General features: G+C 41.8%; 1 protein-coding gene across 4 annotated transcripts in view; it reads left to right on the top strand.

The window, feature by feature from the left end:
* Positions 1–10,860: 10,860 nt before the first annotated feature.
* Sf3b1 (splicing factor 3b subunit 1) overlaps positions 10,861–20,740 on the top strand; it is a 43,899-nt gene continuing 34,019 nt past the window's right edge. For all 4 annotated transcript variants that reach the window (XM_063259500.1, XM_063259502.1, XM_063259504.1 and 1 more), the window contains exon 1: positions 10,861–11,071. In XM_063259500.1, the coding sequence (XP_063115570.1) occupies positions 10,876–11,071 (196 nt within the window). In that variant the 5' untranslated portion in view covers positions 10,861–10,875. The remainder of the gene's footprint in view (positions 11,072–20,740) is intronic.

The raw sequence follows: 20,740 nt of genomic DNA, 5'->3' as shown, positions 1-20,740 counted from the left end.
CTTCTGATAATGCACTGGGTCACTTTGACTATGTCCAGCCCATGTTTTCCTTGGTTCAAAGAATGTGTATAGTTTCCACCTTGCCTCAAGGACTTTGTATGGGACAAAGTGGCCCAGGCAAGGACACCTTAAACTTTGCTTGCTTCACTCAAAAACCTTCCCCTTGTCCCCAGGATGTTCCTAGATTATGGTAAATAATTTTTTTATTTAAGAAAAAAAAGACACAGAAAAGAAAATCAAAAAAGTAAAGGAGACAAACAACATCAAACCCAAAACAATAACAATATAGGCTTTCAAAACAAGATGATAGGAATTTAACAATAGTTATATTGCATATTGTTATCTTCAAAAGAGTTGCTTAGATTCCCATAGACATGCAAGATTGATCTATGAGTGTTAACTGTTCTTTTCTAAGAAATAGTAGTGATATAGGCCTCTTAGCTGTTGCATGCATATATATGCAAATTTATGTCTTTTTCTTTTTCTCTTCCTTCTTTCCTCCTTCCCCTATCCCAGTTACTTTTCCTGTCTGAGCAGTTTCTTATCCTTATACAATATTTATTGAAGATTTTGGATCTTATTTGCTCTTTCAATTTCTTACACTAGGTAGACAATATGATATTTACACATGTGAGTTTGATTTATTTCACTTATCCATACGGTCTCAAGTCATGTCCATTTACCATCACAGCCTCGATGCAATCTTTTTTCTGGCTGAATGTACTCCTTTTATAAAAATACTATATATTTTTTATCCATTCCTCATTTGAAGGGCATTTGTGTTGTTTTCAAGATTTGGTTGTTACAAATTGGGCTGCTATAAACATGGGTGCACATATATCACTATGGTATGATGTTTTCAACTCTTCTTGGAAAGTGCGCAGAAGTGGGATAGCTGGGTCAAGTGGAATCTCTAATCCTAGCATTTTGAAAAATCTCCACACTGATTTCCACAGTGGTTGCACCAGTTTACACTCCTATTAACAGTAGAGAAGGGTTCCTTTTCCCCCACAGCTCCTCCAACATTTATTATTGGTTGATTTCTTGATCTTGGCCATTTTTTATGGAATGAGATGGAATCTCTGTGTTGTTTTAATTTGCATTTCTCTAATTACCTGTGATACTGAACATTTTTTCATACATTTATTTACCATTTACATTTCTTCATCTGAGAAGTGTGTATTCATCTCAGGTGCCCATTTTTGTATTGAGTCTTTGAATTGGGGGAGGGGATTTTTAAAAATTCTTTAAATGTTTTAGATAGAAGTCTGTTTTTTATTTTCTAAATTTTTGGTACCAGGGATCAAACTCATGACCTATTGCGGCAGGCACTTCTGCCACTGAGCTAAATCCCTGGCCTAGACAGAAGTTTTTTCTGTGGGACAGTTGGCTAAGATATTTTCCCAATTCATGGATTCTTTTCACTCTATTGGAGATTTCTTTTGACATGTAAAAACTTTTTAATGAGATTCCAGTTGTTGATGCTGAGAAGTATTTCCTGTGTAGTATGATTTTGTTCCTGAATTCTCTGCTTACCCATATGTCTTCAAGACTTCCACCTACTTTGTCTTCCAGCAGATTTAGTGTTTATGTTTTAATATTTAGATCTTTGATTCATTTTTACTTTAGTGCATGGTGACAGATATGGGTCTAGTTTTAGTTTTTGGCATATGGAAAGCCAGTTTTTCCAGCACCACTTGTTAAAGAGGCCATCTTTCTTCCAACGAACATGTTTGGTCCCTCTGTCACAGATTGGGTGGCTGAGTGTTTTTGTAGTTGTGGCTGTATCTGCTAATCTATTCTATTGATCTTCAGGTCTGTGTTTATTCTGTTTCCATGCTGATTTTATCACAGTAGCTTTGTAGTAATTTCAAGTCAGGGATTGTGATGCCTCTTGCCTTGCCTTTGTTGCTCAGAATTCCCTTTGGTATTCTAGTCTCTTCTAGTGCCAGATGAATTTTAGGAATGATGTCTGTAGATCTGTGAGGTACGCTAATGGTATTTTTTTTTTATCGGTACCAGGGATTGAACTCACGACTGTGCACTTGCAAGGCAGGCTTTTATGCTGCTGAGCTAAATCCCCAGCCTGCTAATGGTTATTTGATTGGAATTTCTGTATAACAACTCTGGGAGAATGGCCATTTTCACAATGTTCTTCCTATCCATGAACAAGGAATGTCTTTCCATTTTCTGAGATCCTTTTCAATTTCTTTTTTCAGAGTAATGTCATTTTCAATGTATATCAGATCTTTTACTTGCTTTGTAGATTGATTCCTAAGTATTTCATTTTTTTTTGGATGCTATTGTGAAGGGAGTGATTTCTCTCATTTCTCCTTCAGTGAATTTGTTGTTTGTGTACAGGAATGCTGTTGATTTTTGAGCATTGACTTTGTATCTACTGCATTTCTGTATTTGGTTATTACCTGTAGAAGTCTTTTAGTAGAATTTTGAGGTCTTCTATGTAGAGTATCATTCATCTGCAAATAATGTTAATTTAACTTGTTTCTCTCCTATCTTTATTCCTTTTATTTCTTTCTCGTCTAATTGCTCTGGCTAATGTTTCCAGAACTATATTGAATAGGAGTGATGATAATGGACATCTTTGTCTTGTTCCTGATTTTAGGTTGAAAGGGTTTTTTTTTAAGTTTTTGTTCACTTAGTAAGATGTTGGCTGTTGGTTTATCATATATGGCCTCTATTCAAATTTTTTTTAATCATAAATGAGTGTTGGATTTTGTCATAGCTTTTTCTGTATCTTTTGAGATGATTATGTGATTGTCTTTGGCTCTGTTGATATTATGTTTATTGATTCTCTTATGTTGAACCACCCTTCAATCATGGAATGAATCCCAGTTGATCATGATGTATAATCTTCTTGATGATTTGCTGAATTCTATTTGCCAGTATTTTACTGATAATTTTTGCATCTATGTTCATTGGAGAGATTGGCCTGTAATTCTCTTTTTTGGTTGACTCTTCCTCTGTTTTTAATATTAGGCCACTATTTGCTTTCAGGAATGAGTTAGGGAGACTTCCATTTCAATTTCCTTGAAGAATTTGAGGAGTGTTAGTATTAAGTCTTTCCTAAATTTCTTGTAACAATTCATTTGTGAATGCATCAGGACTTGGACTTTTTTCTTTGTTGGTAGGGTTCTAATTACATTTTAAATTTCACTAACTGAAATTGGGTTATTCAGCAGTTTTATATCTTCTTGATCTAGCTTTGGTAATTCATGTTTCTCAGAATCTGTCCATTTCTTCTTTGTTATCGAACCTATAAGAGTAAGTTTTCTTTTTTTTTGTCTTTTTCCTTTTTATCGGTACCAGGGATCGAACTCACGACTGCCTGCTTGCAAGGCAGGCGCTTATGCCGCTGAGCTAAATCCCCAGCTCCCATTTTTTTTTTTAATAGGTACCGGAGATCAAACTCATGACCACGCGCTTGCAAAGCAGGCGCTTATGCCACTGAGAGTGAGTTTTCAATGCTGGTACTGATAACCTTCTATATTTCCACAGGGTCTATGGTGATTTCACTCTTTGCATTTCTTATTGTGTGAATTTGAGCTTTTCCTTTCCTCTTTTTGATAACATTGGCTAGGGATTTATCAATTTTATTTATTCTTTCAAAGAATCAACTTTTTGATTCATTAATTCTTTGTATTTTCTTAGTTTCAATAGCATTTATTTCTGCTCTGATCTTTTTTTTTTTTTAATTCGGTACCGGGGATCGAACTCATGACCATGCGCTTGCAAAGCAGGCGCTTATGTCACTGAGCTAAATCTCCAGCCCCTTCTGCTTTGATCTTTATAATTTTTCTCCCTTCTTCGGGCTTTAGGCTTGACTTGCTCTTCTTTTTCTAGAAGTCTGAGCTACAGCATTAGATTGTTTGTGTTTGTTCCATTTTCCTGATGTGGGAATTTATGGCTTTAAATTTCCCTCCGAGAAATGTTTTCATTGTTTCCCACAGGTTCCATTAGTTGTATTTGCATTTTCACTCAACTGTAGATACTGTGTAATTTCTTTTCTAATTTCTTCTGTGACCCACTGGTTGTTTAGGAGAGTGTTATTTAATTTCCGTGTGTTTTGGGGGTTCTTGTGGGTTGTCATTAATTTCCAATTTTATTGCACTACAGCGATAAATATGCATGGGATTATTTCAATTCCTCTACACTTACTTAAGCACGTACCATGGGCTAGCATATGTTGTGTTTCAGAGAATGACCCATGTGTATTCTGATGTAGGTGGGTAGAACACTGTACACATCTTGTAGGTCCATTTGTTTACAAGTTTGATTTAGGTCTGTCATTGCTGATTTTTTTGATCTGTCTCTTTGTGACAATGGGGTGTTGTTTCCCCATTTAAATGTATTATTGATTTGATTTTTCATGTCTACTAAGATTTGTCTTACATAGTTGGCTGCTCCCATACTTGATGCATATACGTTTATGATTGTAACCTCTTCCTCTTGAAGTTTTCCCTTAACAGGTATGTAGTGACTTTTTAATCTCTTGTGATCATTTTTGGTTTGAAGTTATGGTAAACAATTTCTTTTAAGTGAATCTATTTAAAACTTGCCTGACAATATATGACTTAATGCAATTCATATAACCAATCATGCAATCGCCTGCCATCTGCTTTGTACTTCCTGCTTGCAAACTATATTTAAACTGCACTGTAAGCTGACATATGCCTGGTGATTTGACTCATAGCTCTGTTAACAGTCTCCCAGCCTGCCAGTGTAAGATCAATAAAGTTGCCTTCTGGATTCCTCTGTGCAGTCTTCCATTCAGTTTGATATGGGGTTACTACAACATTTCTACACCTTATACCAACTTCCTAATTTAACTACCGACAGCAGCAAGACTGCGGGGATTGCCAGCCGTGTCTCCTGCTCTTCGGCTACATATCTATCACTGAGAATCCAGAATTGTGGCCTGTTTCTGTAGTGCCTAAATGTCCAAGTAGCAAACTTCGGAAATTCCTCCACTCCACACTCAGTCTTTTTTCACACTTTGATGCAGCAATGTGGAGCTGCCAGGTTCTACACTACCTGAGTCTACACTGTGTCTACAAAACTGAACTGGAAAGTGCCTGCCCCTGTTAAGAATATAATTTAGGAAGTGGACAAGTAAATCCAGGGTTTTTTAGTGCAGTGTGACAATGGCTATGATAAAAACAGGCACCTAATGTTTTGGGCCGCATCTCATTCCCTGCCTCCTTCCTTCCTGTTTCCCTCTCCCTCCCTCTCCGTCTCTCCTTCATATATAGGAAAGATTTGGCACAAGGAATTGGAATGTGCAACTGTGGACACAGGGTGGGCACACCCAGAAAAGAACAGTCGTGGGGAGTTCAGTGGCGACTGGCTTTTTGTATCTCCAGCTCCTCAGCTGATTGCAGGTCTGAGCCATCCTAACCAAACTGCTTCATTTCTCATGAGAAGTACACATGTTGGGCTTTGGCAACTGTTCTGCCCCATGTGCCCTACAGTTTACAATGAGCATGTCATGGCCACCTTCCCAGCCAGCCTGCCATGCCCTAATCTTCTGCCTTGGTTTCTCTGAGCTGTATCCTGGATTATTTATTGGCTAGATCATGAATTCTCTCTAAAATCTATTGAGTGGCTGGGGATACAGTTCAGTGGCTTAGTGCTGGCCTGGTAAGTGCAAGAATGAGTTTGATTTCTGGCACCAAAAATCAATCAATCAATCAATCAATCTACTGAGAAACCTTTTATATTGAGGTACATGTAAGAGCCACTGTCTCTCAGGTGTCTTCACCCTAAATTCTTTTTTTTTTTTTTTTTTTTTGGTCTTTTTTTGAGAAGGAGTCTCACCATGCAGTTCACGCTGGCCTTGAGCTCACTTTGTAGCCTAGGCTGGTCTCGAACTCACAATGATCCTCCCACCTCAGCCTCCCGTGTGCTGGGATTGCAGGCATGAGCCATCATGCCCGGCTTCCACCCTAAATTCTTAAAAGTGTATTGTTTTGAGCCATAGTTGTAGCTCAGCAGCACAAGCACTGCCTAGCAAATACATGGTTCTGAATTTGATTCCTGGTACACACGTGCACACACACCCACACACACATACAAAGGAGTGTGTTGTTTCTCAAGTGGCTAAGGGAGTCCCCAAGCAGGGCTTCACCCTGCTACACAAGAGCCACCAGGGCCCTCTGGCCTGATACCTGAAGTTTATTGTTTTGAAGGGAGCCTCCAAAAGGGCTGCATCCTGATCTCCTGGGTTCAAATGCTTAAGGGAGTATTGCTGAGGGGCTCTACCCTTATCTCTTAGTAGTACACTGTTTCCAAGTGGCTGGAGGAGTTCAGGGTGGGGTCTGTACCCTGAACTCTGGGAGTTTGGGGCTTATCTTTCCCCCTAAGGGGTCAGTGTGCCAACACATCATGGGAAACACCCTGAAGATCCCAGAAGCCTCACAGTTAGCTTCTAGCCTTAAAAACTGGTACCAACTAGCCCTGAAAATGTCACAGCAGGGCACAAGGTATGGAGCATAAAATGGATAAAGAGGCATCAGTGCTGGCTGTGTTGCCAGAGACGGTTGGGAGTACAACTGAGCCTCGCAGAGAAGGCTCTGGGATGCAGTAGGGCCACATCCTTCTGTGGGGGACACTCTGAAGGATCCCAGACTGAGCCTTTCTTCTCTCTGTAGGACTTTGTAGCTACACATGTAGCTAGTTGGGGCCCCAACTAGATCTGCCCTTGTCTTTTTTTTTTTTTTTTTTCCCAAAACCACTTTATTTTAAGGAGAAAAAAAAAAAAATAGAAAAGGAAGAAAAAAAACTGCAACAAAATTCAAAACACATCAACCAGGGGCCAACAATGGTACACACACTGTGCATTGTCATCCCCAGTCATTCACCAGGAGTACAAGACAGCTGCATGTAATTGTCGGAACAGTACCAGGTCAGATCTTTGTCTTCAATGAACTCAGAGAAATCAGAAGCATAACGAGCTTAACTATTTTTTTATATACATACACTGGGACACTGTATGACAGGCCTTCAGTCCTCTTCATCAGAGCAGGTGAGGATTTGGCGGGCATTGACCCTCACTGGGTGTGAGAACAGTCAGTCCTCCAGGGCCGCAAGGCAGGCACATCTGCTGGCTGACACACGGAGCAATGTCCATTCCTTAGCTTCGGTCTATAGCCGAATTGGGTTCAAGGGGAGGCCTAGTCTAAGCTTTTTACTCCTGCTTCGATGTGTTACTTCGAAGGTCAGATGTTCAGCTATAAGCTTTTAGTTGTCCCACAGTGTCCTAGTCCTCTACTAGGAAAGAATTTATTAGCAAAACTGGGGGCCACAAAGCAATTCTGACACAGGCCAAAGCAGATTTTATTTTATTTTATTTTTTTTTAACTTTTTAACTTTTTATCGGTACCAGGGATCGAACTCACAACCGCCTGCTTGCAAGGCAGGTGCTTATGCCGCTGAGCTAAATCCCCAGCCCCCCCAAAGCAGATTTTACTTGTTGAGGTCCGCTTCTAGGCTCCCTTTGGTTACCATAAAGACTTGTACTATTCACCTTGCCTCATTAATGCCTATAGGCTGAGGTTAGCTACGCTTGAACAAGTGACTCCCTTGACCTCTGTGACTGGGCAGGGCATTAGTGAACGGCCTCTCCCAAACCCTCAGGCGGTACAGTACCATTCACTGACAGGTGGCTGTCCCAGAACCACATCAAAAGGCAGATTAGGTGGGCGCCAGTTCACAACAGGTCATTAAGGTCAATTTGAGCAGGGATCTCTGCTCAAAAAACAACAAAACAAAGCAAAACATAAAAAAAGCAAGTTTGTAGCCCTTTCTCAGGTATTGATATGGAGCCCCAAATGCATCTCTCAGGGAAAATGAGGCAGAAGATTAGGGTGGGGAAGTAGGTGGGACCTGTTAACTACAGTCATCCCAGAACACATGTGCAGAACAATTTTCAAAACCCAGCTCTCAGTTCAATCAGACAATGCCGCCTTTAGTGCCTCTCATGAGAACCCGTGCAGGTTTTTCACGGGATGTCACCATTGAGCTCCGGGCTACTGCGCTCTTTCACAGGCCGACCTTGTGCTAAAACATTCCCAGCCTTCAAAGAGTATTAATTATTTCACTGAGTAAGGGCTTAGATTTTCAGAAATAAAACTCTACTTTTAAACTGAACTGTGGATAAAACATTTGGTTTTGTTTTGTTATTGTTTTTTGAGACAGGTTCTTGCTTTGTAGTGCAGGCTCATCTTGAGCTGTCTATGTAGCCCAGGCTGGGCTAGAATTTAAGATGATCTTCCTGCCTCTCAGCCTCCCAAGTGTTGGGATTACAGATGTGTGCCACAAGGCCTGGTAGATAAAAATATTTTTGATAACTAATATAGAAGACCTCTGAAAACTCATAGTACAGATCAAGACTAGGGGTCATTTATCCTGTGACAGTCTTTTTTTTTTTTTTTTTTCACTTGGGAAAAGTAGGTTCATTAAATTGTTACCACCTACAATCCCAGCTAGTCAGGAGGGTCACAAATTCAAACCCAGCTTGGGTAATTTAGTGGTATGAAAGTCAAAGATTTTTTTTTTTTTTTTTTTGAGGCCAGGAACATCCAGATTTCAAGAGAAGAAAACAGAAATTTCCTTCCTTAGTCCCTTCTGTTTCTTTCCTTTGTGTGGTGCTGGAGACTGAACCTGGGGCCTCACATATGCTAAGGACCTACTCTGCCACTGAGCTACTTTCCTAGCCCTGAGGACGTTTTAAGCAGATATTATCACGGCCAGATGTCTCAGTTATGAAAAAGGACCCCTGATCAGCTCTCTAATTTTTGAAATAAAAAACTTCATGAAAAGTGTAGAAAATCCACTGTGAGTACTACACTAATATTATTCAAAAATAGAAGTCAGGATTGTTGAACAAAATGTTCCTTATGGTCTGAACTTTCAATTCACTGTCTTATTACACTAGTAAAAAGAAAGGAGTCTCCTCTGATCTTTGGCCAGGGCTATCTGAATCTTACTATGGTGTAAGTGTATGCCCTTGTCCTACAAATGATTACCTGGCAAGCCAGAGAACCTGCATGAACACAAGGGGGCAGCTGCCACTGATTCAGTCTAGGAAGGACATGGAAGGACTTTGCAGCTGCTTTTCATTTCTTTAATACACTCTCTGCTTTCCCTATCATAAATGAATGTGATTAAAGCAGAATGTCCAGAAAATACTAACATTATAAAGAAAAAAAACACTCATAATCCCACCAGGCAGAAACACCTATTAACTCTGATAAATTTCCTTTGCATATGTATTTTTTACATGATTGAGACTGCTCTATATAAAAATTGTTTTTTAAAAGCAAGCTAAGAAATGCAGTATTTTCAAGATTATGGTTAGCATAAATGAATTCTTTTAGTTTGCTGGTTATAGACAACAGATAATAGTGGTACTTTAATTCTTATTATTCTCTTTCCTATCATTTTATTTCATAGAACTGAGGATTGAGCCTAGCAACTATACACTGAGCTATATCTCCAGTCCTGTTATGTCACTAAACTGTCCAGGCTGGAGTAAAACTTTTGATCCTCCTGCCTCCACCTCCAGAATGCTGGGATTATTGTTCATTAGTTTAAAACATATTATTTTAGGTGGACCCATTGGCTCACACCTGTAATCCCAGCATTCTGGGAGGTGAGACAGGAGGATCTCAAATTCAAGGCCAGCCTGGATAATTTTGAAAGACCATGCCCACAAAAAAGTTCACATAAAAATATGTAACCTAAAGCCAGGGGTGGTGCACGCCCATTATCCCAGCATTTGGAAGGCTGAGACAAGAGAATTGTTTTGCGTTTGAGGCCAGCCTGGACTACAAAGTGAGTTCAAGGCCAGTTTGAACTGCATCGTGAGGCCCTGTCTCAAAAAATAACAAAAAAGTAACCTACGTGTATGTAATAACAAATATAATGAATATACATGAAGCCTTTTGTCAATCCAAGAACTAGAATTATTAATTTTTTTTGAGACAAATTCTTGCTATGTAGCTCAGGCTGGTCTCAGCCAACCAAAGCTGTGATTACAAGCATAAGCCACCACACCAGGTTTCAAGAGATTTTTTTTCTCATTCTTTTCCTAAATATTGCTTAATAACCAAGAGAAATTTAAGCAGCTGAAAATTTTAAGTGGATTATTTTACTACTGCAAACAAATGTCCTACACCTTGTTTCAGAAATTTCTAATATTTGAGTTGTCTCTCACAGAGGTAAACACCGTTCTTTGGATGGCTTTACTCTTGATTCCTTTTTATCCTAGGCTACTTGTTAGAACCAATTTCCTTCCTGGGTTCTGTCAAGGCTATCCTTACTGCTTTCGGAAAAAAGATCCTCGTAATCTGGTTGAGGAATAACGTTTAGGAGGAACGGAGGCGTTTCGCCAAGGCTCAGCTGTTTTCCAAGATCCCACCAAGTCTTGGCTGCGCAACTTGGTCGCTGTGACCTTACACAATGACTATTTACTTGCACCCTAGTTTTTCTCGTTTTTTTCTATTACCCATCTTTCCCCCTTTCATTTCTCAAATGAGATCATCAACCCCCGGGCCTTTGCGGACTGTTTGGAGGTTTGACAATGTTGGCAAATTGAAGCTATAAACTCCTAGCCATGGGACAGGCAACGACTGGGGAAACACGACCTTGAAGCCCAGCGCTAAGGATGGAATGTTCTGAGCGTATCCATCGTTAAGCCACAGCACATCAGGAGCCCTTTGGATCTGCAGGAAGCAGTGTCCAGCGTGCGGCGTACCAGGGCCTGCGTCCCGCACCGTGGACTCGCACCTCTCTGGGAAGAGCGCCTGGAACTTTTACCTACCGTCCCGCTCACAGCGCCGGCTACCCACGCCCATAATGCATCGCGCGCGCCCATCCGGGTGTTTCCTGGTCACGTGTGCCGCACGGCGCGCGCTCCCGCTCGGCGCAGGCGCACGGCGCAGCCGCCAGCTATTTTTCTCCGCGGCGGCGGCGAGCGGAAGTGCTCGGGAGCGCCAGTTCCGTCTGTGTGTTCGAGTGGACAAAATGGCGAAGATCGCCAAGACTCACGAAGGTAAGTTCACGGCGGTTTCCGCGCCGTCTTAGGGGCCGGCTCGCCGGGACGCTGCTCTCCTGGGTCCCCGCCCTGCTGCAGGGCCTCTCCCCCAGGGGTCCGGGCCGTGCGCCTGTGTGGGCGGTGCAGGCCGCGGCCCCGCGTAATGGCGTCCTTCTCGGACTCCGCGACTGGCGCTTTGTTCCGAGCAGGCCCCGCCGCTTCAGCCCTGCTTCTGGTGGCCGGGCACAGCCGTGTCGGGCAGCCCGGAGAGGGGGTCTGGGCGGAGGTTGGGGCGGCGCGGGGGCCGGAGAGGCGCCCCCGTTTGGGCCGCGGTCGGCAGCCCGCACGCTGCGCTGCGCGGAGCCGAGTGCGGGGAGCTGGGACCCGGGCCTGCAGGCCGTCCGCGTCCTCGGACGGCGGGCTGTGGAGATATTGCTGCCCGGGGTGATTCGGCCGGGGAACCTGGCTGCTCCCTTCCGCCGTTACTTTCATTGCGGTGTTGAGCTTTTGCTGGGAGATCGATTCTTGGAGCAGCAGGCGCAAGAGGAAAAGGCACTTCCATTTTATCAGTGTCCAAAGCTTTCGGGATACTTAGGCGTCTTACTAGTGTGAAAGTAGGAAAATGTTGAGAACACACTGCCATCCGAGAGGGAGTGTCCAGGGAAGACAGGAAGCGGGGCTTAGGAAGTTGGAATAGCCCTGCGTCGAACACAGGGCTGCCAAGAACGAGTCACTTATTTTACATATTCTTATTAGGTGTGAGGCTCGGGATTAGTTTGTGAGAGGCCATCAAAAATATTGGTCCGATGGGAAACAGAGGTGCATGGGTATCTGAATTTTCTTCTGACGCCAAATGAATGCATAAATAGAAGTCAGAGCAACGTGTTCTTAGTAACGGGGTGATTAATTTATGCTTGGAGTTAATTTCAGAGGAGGTGACGTGTCTTTGCTCTAAAAGGATCAATCCGTTTTAAATTAGGGGAGGACTTTCGAGCCTGAGAGAACATCTTGTAACGAGGCAGCCAGCCGAGAAAGGTGTACCTGTAGAGTGCTGTAGCAGGAAGAGTGGGTGCGAGGAGGGGATTGACAGGTGAATCTGGACAGAGAAAGTAGGAGGACCAGAGGGTGAATGACTTTGAGCCACTCAGCGGAAGTGAAGTCCAGCACTTTTTCTTTTTTGAGACAGGGTCTTGCTATGTGGTTCGGCAGCCCTGAACTCACTATATGGTTCTGGCTGGTCTCGAACTTGGAGAGATCATACTACCTCAGCCTCCCTAGAGCTGGAATAGGCAGGCTTCTGAAGTCCAATGTTTTTTAAACCTAACAGTGTTTTTAGGCCTTTTTTTAAAAAAACAGTAAAGAAAGTAGGATACTACTTTTTCTTTTTTCCCCCATTCCCCACCCCTTCGTTCAATCCCTCCTCCTCTTACCATTTACAAAAGCTTTGTTTCCATTTTTCCTCATTTTTTTACTTTACCTCTACCTAGTCCCTTGTTCCTTTCCCTATTTGAACATTTTCTACCTATTAAACATTTTGGTCCTTATTTACACTTTTGGTTTCTCACCAAAGACACAGTGCTGTATTTACACGTGTCTCCGGTTTATTTCACTTAAAAGTGTGGTCTCAAAGTGCATCTGTTTATCTAGAAATGTCATCCTTCTTTATGGCAGAATGGTACTCCATTGCATTAAAAAAGTCCTATATTTTTATCCGTTCACAATTGATGGACATTTGGGCTGTTTCCAATTTGGTAATTACTGTTAGGCAGTGTTCTTTTGTCTTCAGATGATTTTGAATATAGGTTTTGCAGAGTAAGAGAGTACAAAGACATTACTCTGCTTGTTCATTCAGAAGTAGATTGTTCATTTAGGAGCATTACTTGTTTAATAAATATCTTCAGTATAACACATTCTTGATCAAAAGAATGATGTTCTATTTTTTCTGCATTTTAGAAGCTCACCTAAAAGCCTTCCTCGATTGTAGTTCATTGGCTAAAATTGCCATTTTCTCTGGGATTTTTCAGTTAAGATGAATTAAGTGATAGTATAAAAATATTGTAACATTCTACATTCAGTATAAATCTTTGTTATATTACTTACTTATTTATTTTTGTCTTTTTTTGAGACAAAGTCTCCCTATGCAGTTTGTTTGGATTGGTCTTGAGCTCACTTTGTAGCCCAGGCTGGTCTCAAACTCACAACAATCCTCTTGCCTCAGCCGCCTGAGTGCTGAGATTACTGGTGTGCACCACCACCCCTGGATTCTTGAAGTATTTGGAGTGGCCTATTTTGTGAAGATTTTCTCCTTTACTTGGAGACTGTCGCATACAGGAATTATACCTTGATATCCCCTGTACTTGGTGGTGCATAAGGAGTGCTTTACATATTTAAACATATTTAAGCTTACTAAAGCTTACATATTTAAGCTTACTAAAGTTTAATATGTAACGGTTGTATTTTAAAAGCTTCATACAAAACAGATAGCCCTTCCTATTTCCCTTTCTGTTGAACTCAGCTCTATCACTGAGCAATTTCCCTGAACCTCTTAAAAATTTTGAGGCAGGGCCTTGTACAGTTGTGGAGCTGGTCTTGAACTTGTGATCCTCTTGGTTCAGCCTGCTGGAGTAGCTGGAACTACAGGTGTGCTCTGTCATGCTTGTACACACCTCACAACCTGATTTTTTTTTTTAAATAGTGGTTATTGTGGCTTACAGTTCCCAGGATTGAGGGATTAAAAGAACTAGGTATTCTTTATTTGTTTGTTTAACTGGGGATTGAACTCAGGACCACACGCTTGCAAAGCAGGCACTTATGCCACTGAGCTAAATCCCCAAGAATTAGATATTAAAATAAAAATCTTTTGATCACACCTTTTCTGTGTGTTGTGTAAAATGTGTGCACTTATATATGCTGCCAAAGTGAGCACATATATACACTTAAGTGTGTCATCTCACAATCTAGTAGTTCTTGAGATGCTGCTGATTTTGAAAGGTGAGGAAATGCACTGATAGGTGTTGGCAGGGAAGATACTTTAGCCAGAAGCCTCAATATTGGCTTGTTTTGGCACAAATTCCTTGAATTGGAAAATTTGGAATATCACAAAGTTGAAGTTTTTCACAAATTCCTTGGGCCTGAGGAATAGCTGGGAAGGTATAATTTTTGTCATTCTCCATTTTTTTTTTTTTTACTTTTTAAAAATTTTATTTTGAAAGTGATAAAATACAGCATAACAAGACAGAATAAAGCCAACTAAGATCATACAGTGAAATTGGTACAGAACTTCATAGCAGGTTACCAGGTTAACAGTAATAGGTATCACAGTATATTTCGTTACCTTTATAATAGTTGTTCTTTCAGTCACATATATCAAAATGAGATGAAATACAGAACATTATAGAAGTTATCAAAACAATATTGAATAGAGCAGTATCATTAATCAGAATAGAGCAAAACAGTGATAAAAAATATTTGCTTTCAAAGAGATAGTAGAAGGAAATTCCCCTTATTTGCTATGGTCAACCTCCCCTGGTTCCCATTTGCTGGGGGGAGGGGCACAGGGGACGACAGGAGAAGGGGTGTAGGGGAAGTGGGATGTTTGACTCTAGGCCATGCATCAGTAGGTTCTCTATTGCTTAGCAGGGAGGCAGACTGGTTGTTTGGTTTCACAGCGTCCTAAGTTCCAACATGGCACCGATCTCAGGAGCTGCTGCTGGTTCTCCCCCTGGAAGGCCGCAGTCTGCCACACCACCACCGATTACCAGGCAGGGGAGGTGCTTGCTTGGCTTCCCAATGTCCTAAGTTCGAACATGGCCTGTCATTCTCCATCTTGCTGTGATTTTTGTTTTCCTTTGTTTAGTTGTCTTCGTTTTTCAGACTTCTGGTACAAGTGTTGTGAGTAAAATAAAAGGACAAAGTTAAAGATTCGTAATTTCTTTTTTCCTGTAGATTTGGGAATTGATTTACCAGTGTTCTCTGTAATGTTCAGTAGTATAATTGTCACTGTGAGTTATCCTGTCAGTCTTTAGGGGTCATAGTAGTACTTAAGAGATACGTGTTCACCAGTTGCTCCTGTTTGAAGAGGAATAGATAGATAGCATTTGTGTGCCAGTGCAAAAGGGGTCAGTGAAATCACCATCCAAGGCCTGTATTCTGTAAGATGTGAGGAGGAGCTAGCACATTGAACATAATCTACGACAAGAAACTTCAAAGAGAAGAAAGTGCTCACACACTGTGCTTAGCAGTGTCTTGAGGCATGGAAAGAAAAAAAGGCATTAGGGAGGGAACCAGTGCAGAAGGGTTGGTGGGTAGAGTTAGAAGGCCATATCAGGTGGGAGTTTATCTTAAGAGTCTGAATTTTAGTCTTCTTTTAAACTAGAGTAGGTGAGATGTTTCTCTTTACTTATTTTTTGCTTTTTTTGAGACAGCTCACTAGTAGTTCAGGCTGGCTTTGGAGTCACTGTGTAGTCCAGGCTGGCGTCAAACTTGTGTCCCTTCTGCCTCAGCCTCCTGAGTGTGGGTGGGAATGACAAGTATGCATCCCCACACCTGGCCCTGTTTTTAAAAAGGCCCTCAGTTTTGAAGCACTTTTGATGTCAATCTCCATTTCCAAATGTTTGATGTGTTTATGTCAGGAAAACCATTTGCAATATTAGCATTTATCACTTTTCCTGGTAATAAAAGCAATACAAGGGAATTTAATTATTTTTTGTGGTGCTGAGATCAAATCCAGGGTCTTCTGCATGCTTCTGCATTTCCCTGAAAAGAAACCCTAGCACGATTTTTTAGAGTGCAGCCCTACTCCCAAAATAAACCCCAATTAAGATCTTCAGCCAGATAGATGCGTTTAGTGTACCTGTTGCAGCACACAATGTAGAAAATAGTAAGATATTGTTATTAAGCTAGGTATGGTCAGGCTGGCAATACAGTCAGCTGCATAAGCACTTGCCCTGAGTTCGATTCTGGGTACAAAAAAAGATATGCTGATGTATTCCTGAAATCCCATCATTTGGAAGGCTGAGGTAGGAGAATGATGTGAGTTTGAGGTTACATAGTGAGACTCTGCCTCAAAAAATTCATACATTGGGGCTGGGGATTTAGCTCAGTGGCATAAACACCTTGCGAGCAGGTGGTCGTGAGTTCGATTCCCGTTACTGATTAAAAAAAGAAAGAAAAAGAAAATTCATGCAATAACAGCAGGTCTTACATTTCTTTTTCAAGTATGCTTTAAGTTCAGCTCAAGCCGGACGTGGTGGCTCATGCCTGTAATCCCAGCACTCGGGAGGCTGAGGTGGGAGAATCGTTGGAAGTTCGATGTATTCCTGAAAATGGTTACCTTAAGCAGTTATCAAGTGACAGTTAGTTTAATCTGCCCTCTAGTGCTTTGTAGTGCATTATTTTGAAGGAAATCCTAGATGTATTCATCCTTGAATGTGGCTGCAATAAATGTAAGGTTATTGATACTAATATTCAAATGAATGGTAATATAAAGTTATAATTAAATATTTGTGAAAACTCCAGCGGGCACCTTTGAACAAGACATAAATGCCTGTGTAAGCTGATGAGCTGGTGACTACTGCTCAGTGACCACTCTGAATATAGATATGGTCCAGATGGATAACGTGGGCACTGGATAGCAGGTGTGGTGATTTGTACTGTCATCTTTGTATAATATCTTTTTTTTTTTTTTTGGTCTTTTTCTTTTTTTGTCGGTACCGGGGATCGAACTCACGACTGCCTGCTTACAAGGCAGGTTACTGTCATCTTTGTAATGCAGTGAGTGTGTATTGTATTGGATGTACTTAGTGCACTTGTCAAATAAATGTTTCCTGAATTTTAGTGCTTGGGATTTTTCGTCATTTTTGTGTGGCCTATCATCCTTAACTGTTAAACGTTCTCTTTGCTACTCCTGTCATGTAAGCCTTCAGTTAGCACTTGATTTGATAGAAACTGTGAAGCCGAGGCTGTTAAGAGGTTGGGATTTGAGTGAAGAATTCATGGATGAAATTGCTGAGAGCCGTGTTGCTAGTGCTTTCCAAGCAGGCCACACGATCAGCAGTGCTCACGTAAACACAGCTCTGCTACTTAAGGTTGGAGCTGTGGGTTCTACAGGAAATTGAGTCAGAAAACATTCAAGTTGGAATTTGGGGTTTGGAGAGGTCTCATGATGCTCCAGAAGATGACATGACTTACTGTATTGAATGTACATTTTAAAAATAAATTTAGATTTTTGTACATGAATAAGTTTAGATTGTTGTACATGAGTAAATGCAGGTGGTTCATAAAAAAATAAGGTGCCTTCTGAAAATAAGCCCTATTGCATCTTTTGGAGCAAAAATTAATAGAAGACTGAGTCTTGGTTTAGGGGAACTACTTTATTGTGTAAAGGAGCTAAGAAGTTTGATGTGTTTAATTGAGGATCCCATTCAGAGAAGACGGAACTTTTTTGCTGGGTTATTCAGGCCCTGGTTTTCAGGACCTTGAGAAATCAGATGAGCTGAACTTACTTATTTTAGTCTTTTTTTGAGACGGGGTCTTGCTATGCAGCTCAGGCTGGCCTTGAGCTCACTCTGTAGCCCAGGCTGGTCTCGAACTTCCAACGATCCTCCCACCTCAGCCTCCCGAGTGCTGGGATTACAGGCATGAGCCACCACGTCCAGCTTGAGCTGAACTTAAAGCATACTTGAAAAAGAAATGTAAGACCTGTTGTTAAGAGCTGCAAACAGGAAGGTAAGAGACTGAAGTGAGCCCCCAGGACTTAATACCTTAAGCAGTTATCAAGTGACAGTTAGTTTAATCTGCCCTCTAGTGCTTTGTAGTGCATTGTTTTGAAGGAAATCCTAGATGTATTCATCCTTGAATGTGGCTGCAGTTATTTTTTTGTTTTTTGGGTAGGAATCGAACTCAGAACCTCGAGCTTACCAGGCAGGTGCTAAATGCTAAATGCCTGAGCTAAATGCCTGCCCTTGCGGCATGGTTTCTAAATGTGCGGACCTTCTGAGGCAGTCAGGTGATTGTGCCAGGAATTGCTGTAGCAGAATACCAGCCAGCCTGCAGGTTTGCTGGTTCCTCTTCTGTCACCTTGAAATGGGTTCCAGATAAAGCCTATTCGAGTGACTGCTGGAGCTTTTAGATCTTTTCAGCCCTTAAGTCCTTCCTCTGTCTCTTTCTCATGGAATTTATTTGTTGTGGTGCCTTGGGCCTGTAGGAGGGAAAGAGAAGACGACACTGGAAGCACAGAACACCGTCACTTGGGTTCCCACTGCTGCTGCTGTAGTCAGGATTCCAGGGTCCCACGCCATGGAAGCACTGAGAAAGTGACTCTTTAGGTCCTGAAATTGTACTCCAGGTTTAGTCTGCATTGGTTGTCCGAGGGAAGTCTAACAGGGTTTCCTCCAACTGTGATTTTATTTTTTACCTTTTTCAAATGCATTTTATTTCAAGGGGAAAAAGAAGAAAAAAAGAAAACAAAATTTCAAAGCATGTCAATTGGGGCAACAATGGTACATCCACTGCTCACTGTCATCCCTACATCATTCACATGGAGCACAAGACCCCTGCATGTAATTGTCTGAGCAGTACCAGCACAGATCTTTATCTTCAGTGAACTCGGAGACATCAGTAATGCTTTTACATACATAGATGCTCGTGCGCACACACATTTCTTTCAACTTCTCACACTAGTGAGACAGTATGTTTACATGTGTGACCTATTTATTTCATTTATGAGTGTGGTCTCAAATTGCATCCATTTACCTATAAAAGTCTCCACTTTATTCTTCTTAATGGCTGAGTAGTACTGCATTGTAAAAATACTACAACTTTTTTATCCCTTCTTCAGTCAATGGGCATTTATGTTGTTTCCAAGATCCAGCTATTACAAACTGCTGCTGTAAACATGGGTGCACATATATCACCATGGTATGATGTTTTTAATTCTTTTGGAAGATGCCAGAAGGGAACTAGCTAGGTTGAATGAGATCCTTACTTGTAGTTTACGCACTGATTTCCAGAGAGGTTGCACCAGTCTACACTCCCACCAACAGTGGAGAAGGGTTCTCCCTCCCCCCAGCATTTGTTACTGATTTCTTGATTATAGCTATTCTTTTTTTTGTCTTTTTCCTTTTTATTGGTACCAGGGATTGAACTCACCACTGCCTGCTTGCAAGGCAGGTGCTTATGCCGCTGACCTAAATCTCCAGCCCCCAATTATAGCTATTCTTTCAGGGGTAAGGTGGAATATCAGTATTGAACTGTGATTTTAATGGCAATGAATATGTCCAGTTTCCTAGCAAGCTTACCTGCTTCCTGAAATAATTTTGTATAACACCTAGTGATTCGCCTACCTTAAAATAAAGAATACTGGGGCCGGACATGGCAGCATAGGCTTGTAATCCCAGCACTTGAGAGGCTGAGGCAGGAGGATCGCTGTGAGTTTCAGGCCAGCCTGGGCTACCTACGTGACTTGCTTCCAGGTCAGCCTGTACTACGTAGTGAGACCAGTTTAAAAAAGACACCAGTGCTGGGCTTGCAGGTGTGTGCTACCATGCTCCACAAGAGTGCCAGTTTTAGGAAGGCTCTTATTCTTGACAACTCACCCTCAGAACCTCACCATTAGCCCAGCTCCTGCAGACTCTGGTGAGTACCCTTCTAGCACCTCTAATGTACTTAACTGGTACGTGGATCTTTGATGTAAGACCTTTGTTTGTTTTAGTATTGGAGGTTGCACCTAGTGGCCTCACACTGAGCTACAAGCTTAGTTTTGTTTTTTTAATTGTAAGTTACTCAGGCTGTACTCAAATTTATTTATTTTTATTTAAATTTTTTTCTTTGTTTTGAGACAGTCTCACTATGTAGTTCAGCTGGCCTAGAACTCCGCTCTGTAGCCCGGACTGGCCAGGAACTCATGGTGATCCTTCTGCCTCAGCCTCCCAAGGGCTGGATACAGGTGTGTACCAGCATACCTGGTTTTTGTTTTTTGAAGCTGTATCTAGACTATAACAACTCAGGATTTGAAGGACTACACAACACTTCAGTTTTGCAGTTTTAGATTTACTGTCAAGGTAGGGAATCTCTGCTTCCTTTTAAGATTTTAGATTCAGGAGCTAAGAGGGAAGGCCTTGTCTGTTTTACTAAAGGATAAGATCAGGGCAGGCTTATGGCAGGGGCTACGAGTGAGGTTTGCGTTCAGAAAAACTCACATTCACTGTTTTTCCTCTGTGAATCTCCTTGTGGTCACACTGTTGCTGTGGAATTGTGCTCTGCTTTTTCTTGTTTTCTTGATCTCTCTAATCTCAGAGTTCAGCTGTGTGGTTCAGCTCTTACCTGCTCTTGAGCTTGCCTAGGTAGACCTGCCACAAGAGCTTTGAGAGTCTCACAAACACTTACTCAAGCTCCTGGGGCCCACACTGCTGGGTCCGCACTACTGGCTGAGTATATGGCATGGGGCCCTGATGCACAGGGCAGCAGTATGGAGGCCACTTGCTGAGGGTTGGCTGCGGCAGTGCACAGTGCTGACCTCTAGCTTGGGTGGTTGTATGCCCTGAAGTCCTGTGTTGGCCGAGTCCCCTGCAGCCAGTGTCCCTTTGCCTTCAAAGTTTACAACATTTATAAAATTTGAAGTTGTAAAATTTTCTTTTGGAAACAGGATCTCATTTTGTAGCCCAAACTGGCCTGCCTCAATCTCAGTGG

Source organism: Cavia porcellus, unplaced genomic scaffold, assembly GCF_034190915.1.
Source record: "Cavia porcellus strain 051 isolate PalLab524CR breed Dunkin Hartley unplaced genomic scaffold, mCavPor4.1 scaffold_12, whole genome shotgun sequence".
NCBI lineage: Eukaryota > Metazoa > Chordata > Mammalia > Rodentia > Caviidae > Cavia > Cavia porcellus.
Note: the sequence above shows the minus strand (reverse complement) of the source record. Positions and strands in the feature narration are given on the sequence as shown.